Source organism: Apteryx rowi, unplaced genomic scaffold (assembly GCF_003343035.1).
Source record: "Apteryx rowi isolate R43461 unplaced genomic scaffold, aptRow1 scaffold_33, whole genome shotgun sequence".
Lineage (NCBI taxonomy): Eukaryota > Metazoa > Chordata > Aves > Apterygiformes > Apterygidae > Apteryx > Apteryx rowi.
Genome location: NW_020449752.1, coordinates 4,365,331 through 4,372,365, shown reverse-complemented (window position 1 = coordinate 4,372,365; position 7,035 = coordinate 4,365,331). Strand labels below are relative to the sequence as shown.

Here is a 7,035-nt window from a genome sequence, read left to right as displayed (position 1 = left end):
CAGCGGAGAAGCACGCGGGATTTTAGCTAACGCGGTGCTCAAGGCCAGCGGATATTTAAGCCGACGTCTCCACGCTAAATCCTTGCGGATTTTTCTTTTTCCCTCCTTAATCGTCTCGGATTTAACACCGCAAAATGAAAAATAATATTCACCGGCCGTTTCCTAACCACGTCACGCACGGCGGAGCAAAACCGTTCGACCGCGGGAGGAGCGAGACTTCGGGATCTAGCCAAGAGGGCGGTTTACCGAATCGGAAGCGCGTCCGTTTCGGAAARGGGTCGACTCGGATACTCACGAGTGACTACGAGCTTACGGCCGGCGGGTTCRGCTTTGAGCTCCTGCGTGACCGGGTTGTACACGGCGCATTTATAGGAGCCTTTATCCGCTAAGGATACGTTCAAAATCTGCAGGTTTCCGGACGGAAGGATTAGGTAGTTGTCTGAACGAGAGGAAGGAAAAAAAAGAGGATTACGTTTAACTCCGCTTTAGATAAAGCGAGTTCCCCCCCAAAAAAAGCTCCCCGGAGATAGTTCCGTCGCCGCYGGGCGGCGGATAAACCTCTCACCCGTCGATCGCCGCAGCCATTTTCCCCGCACTCGGAAGCGGACCTGGGCTTTGGGGTTGCTCTCGGGCACCTTGCACCCGATGAAAGCGCTGCCTCCTTCCTCCGCCGCCACGACGGGTTTCACCGAAGGGTCAAAATCATCCAGACCTCGAAGGGAATTTGGGAAGAGATGAAGAGCTAGGAGAAGCTTGGGAAAGGCGCGGGGCAGGGAAAACGGTATTTAAGTTTAAAATAGAGCCGACAGAGCTGGTTGTTTTTCTTCCCGGTCCGGAATTTGGACGTTCGCATTGGCACTGTCTTTTCCGGAGTCCGCGACAGTAGAAACCCGCTGGCTGTTCGTGAGCTTCCTCGCTCCACGCGCAGCCAAAACATCTCGGAGGCGGGGGGGAAAAGCGGGAATCGTACTCTTCCCTCCAAGCCCGGCACGTTCAAAGCGTCGCGCGGGCCGCGAGGTTTTTCCTAGCCTAGCTACGCTCGGAGCTCTCCGGAGAGGATCCGGCTATGGGTCAGTACTTTAGCAAAACACTCGCTTCTCTCGCTTAGAGAAGTTTTCCTCCCCGGGGGATTTTGGATATGCTCCATAGACGAGGCGCCCTCGCGGAGGAATCGCTCGGATCCTGCTCCACAAAGGTCCCGTTCAGGCAGCGCTGCAATTCCCCGGGCGGATAAATTGCACACGGGGAGGAAAAATATGTGTTTTATACGCTATAAATGAATACATCCGGGATTTCAGTGTAGGAAACGGCGCGGCGACTCTTATCGCGCTCTTTAAACTGGGTTAATTTACGGATCGAGCACGGAGGCAAAGAGCGACGAGAGGAACCGGCGCCAAGAACCCGGGGGAATCGCCCCTCGCAGAGGAGGAGGAGGCCCGTCCCCACCGGAGGAAGGGCTGGATAATTCCGACGCAGCGAAACCGCTAGGAACGGAGCGGGAATTGCGCGGCTCCCGCCGATTTCCCAGCAAACAGCCGGCGCAAAGCAACGGCTCCGTGAGCCGCGCGGGTTATAAGCGAGCGGGAACTTACTGCCCATGGTCACGGTCGCCGGGCGGCTGACGACGGCGCCGGCGCTGCTGTTGGCGACGCACTGATAGCGACCGGACGTCGCCGGGCCGAGGGAGACGATGGTCAGGGATCCCGAGCGGATTTCCACCTCTCCCAGCCTGTTGTCCAAGCGCTCGCCGTTGAAGAGCCAGGAGATGAGGACTGCCGGAGGCTCGGCGGAGCAGYGCAGGCGCACGGGGCCGCCGGGCTTCTGGACGGTGGACGAGGGTTCGGAAACGAAGCGGGGAGTTAAATCTGGAAGGGGGGAAAAAAACACGGTAGCGCGTTAGCGAGCGGTTTTCCCCGGATAAACGGAGCGTCGGCTTGTACGGAAGGCCGGCCGCGGACCGCGCTACGGGAAAACCTTCTCCTAAAGGCTTCTCCCGCCGTTCACAAAGCCGGCCAACTTCTTGCATCCATATCGGAAGGGACCCGGCGCCTCAAAAAAAACCACGGTTTCTCAGCAGAGGATCAAATATCCCGGAAAACCGACTCAAATAAAACACGGCTAAAGGAGCTCTCGGCTCCGAATCGTTAGCGATTGCCTTTTCTCCCGCAGGAGAAACTCAGCCTCGCAACTTCCCGCTCCGCCAGGGATGCAAACGCCAGGGAAAACAGGGCCGGATTCAAAGCCCCGCGAAGAGAGCGACCGATTAAATAAACGTAGCTTCGGCTTCCAGGAAGGGCAGGGTGAATCTTAGCAGGATAAAAAAAAAGCTGGAGGAACAGCAAAGGCTCCTGTTAATCCCGAAGACATGGACTTCGTCAGGGCGAGAGCGCCGGATCGGGACTCCGAGTATCTTCATCCAAAGACGAGCAGAAACAGCAAAAGCTGCTCRTAAATAAAAGCTTCGGCTCCGCAAAACTCGGTTTTGAGAATCCGTTTATCTGCCAGAAGAAAATTCCTGCTTCTTGGAAGACGTTTTTTTCCCCCTCTCCTGGCCAACGAAACGCTGGGAATCGTTTCCATCCGTTTTCTATGGAATTCTCTCCCAAAGGACGTACAAAGGACGGCGAGGGAAAATAATTTCTAGTTTGCGAATAAGCTAAGTCCAGACAGCGCCGGTSAAGACGCCATTAAATCGCATCCGAATAGGAGACGGTTTTCCCGGAGACGGGGCCCTCGCTCCCGCTTTCCTTCTAAAGCCAGGCCGTCCGAGCGCTGCTCGCACGGATGAGTTTCAGATGGGAGGCGGCGTGTTTTTAACCGAACCGTAAACCATCTGCATCAACCTAAGAGGAAACTGGAAATCCAAGCGTGGCTTCGCTTAAAAAAAAAAGAAGAACTACGAAATCCATAAAAACGGTATCCAAGCATTTCGCAGGATTCCAGATGTGCGGGGTTTTTTGGCTTTCGATCAGAAAGCTTTTTCCCCCCTCGCGAGCCTCGAGCCCCTCCCGATCCCGTGAGAACGGGCGACGCGCCGGACGCGGCAAAAATCAGAATCCGGCTCGCGCACGGGTATCCCGAAACGCAACCGTACGGAAGCGGGAGCTTTCCGAGCCCCGGCGTTCGCTCGGAGCCGCGTTTTTAAGAAATAAGTCATATATTCAGTGTAAAGCGGGGTGGGATTCGGATTCAAGCGCTTCCTTAAGTGAAAATTAAGATTTTAACACGCGTTCGAAACCGAGGCGGCCGAAACGGCGGCTCGGCCGGCGAAAAGGCCTTACCTGAGGTCGCGGCGGAGACGAGAGCGGCGAGGGCGAGCAGGGCCGGCGCGGCTCCGGGCTCCGGATGCATAGCGCCGGGTCACAGGAGGCGGAAAGGCGAAGCTCCGGACGAGGCGCCGAAAGAGCTACGAAACAAACGGGACACGCGTTCGCCGTGAGCGCGGGCGAAGCCGCCTTCGACTCGCTGGCGACGAAAGCGCCGCCGTCGGCTAAAGAAACGAATAAGCGGGAGGGCGAAGGGAAGCGCGTTTTTACGGATCCGCGTTCCGCGACGTACGAATCTCGCCCTCGCGCCCCTTTATCCCCAAATCGACGGCGTTTTCTTTAATCTCGCGCATCCTCACGGATGGGGCGGGCGAGCGGGAGTTTGGGGGCTCCTTACGAGCGGTCGGGTAACGCGGGGGCGGCGCGAAGGCCGTCGGCAGCAAACGCGCCGGGGGAGTCGTTAACGTCAACGGTTTCGCCGCGGCTTTTCCCTATTTATTTACGAAAAGCAGGGAAATGTCTATTCCGAGTGAACTTTAACCCCGGCATGTGGAGCTACCGGGCTTTTTCGCAGCTGCCTTCGGCGTACGGAGGCCGTCGGACGCCCCGACGGGGCGGCTTCTGCCTCCGTCGCTCCCCTACGGGATTAACGCGGGCGGAAGCGCTCGGAGGTCAGGCTTGGCGCCGCACCGAGGACGGCAAATGGGCTTCCTCCTCCTCCTCCTCCTCCGTGGAAAAAAAAAAAAAAAAGGGAATGTCACCCGGCGGACGGCTCCGGCGGCAGCACGGTCCCGCACGGTCCGTCCTTCCGCTCGCGGTAAAAATTTGGCGCCGCGCGCTGCAGGTTTTCACCCCTCCGACTATCAAGAACCGTTTTTTCCCCCCCCCCCCGGGTTATTCATTAAGTTACGGGATTACCGGGAAAAAAGGAAAACGACGTCGTTTTAAACGGCTCTCCGAGGTTTTTGCCGTACCGACGGAAGCGACCGAAGCTTTGCAAACGACCCCCCGCCCGCGAGAATTAACCCCGCTCCGCCTTTAGCGCGAGCGAGCCGGGTTGGATCGTTAAATCTCCCACCGAGACACCTTAAGGGAAAGAAAAAACCCGGAGGTATCGAAGGCCGCAGCATTCCAGGAGAAAGTAATCCGACATTCCTTCGGCGCCCGGCTCCTCGGTGATCTCCGGAGCCTTTGATCGGCGCCCGTCTTCGCGCCGTCCCTCCCGGGGGCCGTCAAAACGAGCCCGACAGGCAGCGCGTCCCGTTCGTTAGCTTTCGGCGTCGTTAGGAGCCCGGCGGCTTTCGCCTCGGCCCAAGCAGCGGATCGGCGAGCGGGAAAGAGGAGGTTCGGGAAGGTTATTTGGGAAGCCTCGTTCGGGATCTAAGCGAGCGAACGCGTCTCGATTCTCCGGAGGTCGATCGGCTGCCGCGCGGCCGTGATAAAACAGCGATAAAATCCAACTAACAGGCCTAAAATACGGCTTTTCCGGGCTACGATTACGCTGAAATGCCGGAATAAGGGCTTTTTAGACCTCCAAAATTCCAAAGGTATCATTAGCCTAACAGCTCGCCGCGTCACCGGGCGCCAAACACACAAATCCCAGCCCTCCGCTCTTCCCGGCCTCCCAAGATATCGCCCGGCTTCGCTCTCTCCCAGACGGAGACTCCTCGGCCTTGTATGCCCGTTTCCTGGATGCTTCCGCGGGCGCTTGCCTCTCCTCGACGCCTTCCGCGGGGACCCGGCTTGCGTCCCGCTCCCAGCGCAAAGCGTCCTGCGGCCACCRAGCGAGGCAAATCCTGCCGGAAACTAAGCCGGCGAAGAGAAACCAAGTTTAGGTTTCGCTCGGATTCATTTCGCACGCGGAGAAAAAACCGCCCGTGTTTAATCTCTCCGCAGGTCCCGCAACCGGAATCAACCATGGTTATAAAAGCAATTGGAGCTACGTGGCGGATCCGAACTGGTTTCGAAACCGGAGCGCAAAGCACCGGGTGAAAACGGGCGGCGGGGACGGATCGCGGCGGCGCCAGCAGCCCTCTTCCGATAAAACGATCGCGTTACTGGCTCGGTTCGACNATCGACCACGGTTTAAGAAGCGATTGGAGCTACGTGGCGGATCCGAGCCGGTTTCAAAACCGGAGCACAAAGCACCGGGTGAAAACGGGCGGCGGGGACGGATCGCGGCGCTGCCGGCGGCCCTCTTCCGATAAAATGATCGCGTTAGTGGCTCGGTTCGACAGCTGGGCCAAAAAAAAAGTGGGAAAAGGGGGGACTTTTTAACGCTAGGGATTAGGGCGGACAACGCTCCTCCGSCTGCCGGCTCCCGGATAAGCAGCAGCTTGCTCGGGTCGAGCAGGCCAGCGCCTGCCTCCCGCAATATATACAATTCCCGGGGGAAAATAAACAGCTTCGCGCCTTCGGCCGGCAGAAGAGCGCCGGGTTTTCCTGCCGCGGCGGGAGAAAGGGCGAAGGCGGCCAGCGCTTTCCCGTATTCCAGGTGACGGGAAGGAGGCTGAAGAGCCGCAGGTTGCTGTCGTAGCCGCCAGCCACAGCCTGGGGGATCCGGTATGGCGATGGGATCTCGTTTCATTCCGCAGTTGGGAAGCGCACCCAAAAAACCCGCCTGGCTCCGCGCCGCCGAACTTACGAGTCCGTCGTCGAGCCTAAAATTCCAACGTATTTAGCGAGTTTTGATAATAACTTCTTTTTTTTTTTTGGATCGCATCCGTTGCCAGCTTCCTTCTACACCCTGCCGGAGATTTAAAGGACACATTCCTGTTTCATTCCGCAGCAAAGATTAGTGGCAGGAACAGAAAACATCTCCTGTTCCAGAAAGCCCTTGGGRCTTTTTTTTTTCCCTTTTCCCTTCGCTCGCGTTTTATCAGAGGAGACGCCGAGCTCCGTCGAGCCGCGAGATATCGTCGCCGCRTATCGGAGCGCTCCTACGGAAACGCCCGTTCGGAAAGGCCTGGAGCTATCGTGAGCGTAAACTGGTCACGGCGCGCGACGATTCCCCAAAAGGCGACTTCGGATCATCCAAACGCTTTCCGTTCCTCTCCGGCGGCTCAGGCGCGTTCAACAAATCATCCCGGCGGAGCTCCGGCTCCTGCGTGTTCTCGGTTATGTTATTCGCCCCGGAGTGGATTCATCCATCACCGCAAAGGAATCTCCTGATCTCGGAGATAAAGGCAACAAGTCGTGAGTGGACGACGGTCTACGGATCCTCCTGAAAACTTCCAGCTCTTTCCATACCCTTATTTGGGCTGATCTATCATCCAGGAGGGAAAAAAAAACCAACAAGGAAACAAAAAGTGAAAAGATACGACCTAATCGCAGCGATTTTACTCGGAAAAGCCTGTTTTGGATCAATGCAGGACCAAAGCGGGGAATTCAGACGCTCGGAGAAAAGAAGCCGCTTCGGTTCGTCGCGGTTCTCCCGACCGGCCCCGAAGCCGAGAATCCAAACCCAACCACAATAATAACAACAATAACAATAATAATAATAATAAAAAATAATAATAATTCCTTGTAGGATCCTTTCGAGCAAGGCAACCTGTCCTTTGACCAGTCACAACGCCGAGAAACACCCGGAGAAGCGTTCCCTGCTTGCCACCGCCTGCCTTTTCCCGAAAACCGCRGCACGGGCGTTTTCCCTCTCCTCAGGCGTTTCGCCGTGAGGAGAAGCGGCGTTTTTAAGGCAGGCGGATTTCGCCACGCCGCCGAGGGAGGAAATACGGAACGCCGCCTTTGGATTCGGACGAAATCGGGGGGG

The 7,035-nt window shown here is 57.2% G+C and overlaps 1 protein-coding gene across 1 annotated transcript in view; it reads right to left on the bottom strand.

Moving 5' to 3' along the window:
* Positions 1-3,844, bottom strand: part of CDON (cell adhesion associated, oncogene regulated) — a 19,512-nt gene extending 15,668 nt beyond the window's left edge. Inside the window, exons 1-5 of the mRNA XM_026071711.1 lie at positions 3,808-3,844; positions 3,282-3,406; positions 1,593-1,865; positions 566-712; positions 296-439 (exon numbers count right to left, since the gene is read on the bottom strand). Coding sequence (XP_025927496.1) covers positions 296-439; positions 566-712; positions 1,593-1,865; positions 3,282-3,351 — 634 coding nt within the window. The 5' untranslated portion in view covers positions 3,352-3,406; positions 3,808-3,844. The remainder of the gene's footprint in view (positions 1-295; positions 440-565; positions 713-1,592; positions 1,866-3,281; positions 3,407-3,807) is intronic.
* Between the last annotated feature and the right edge of the window lie 3,191 nt (positions 3,845-7,035).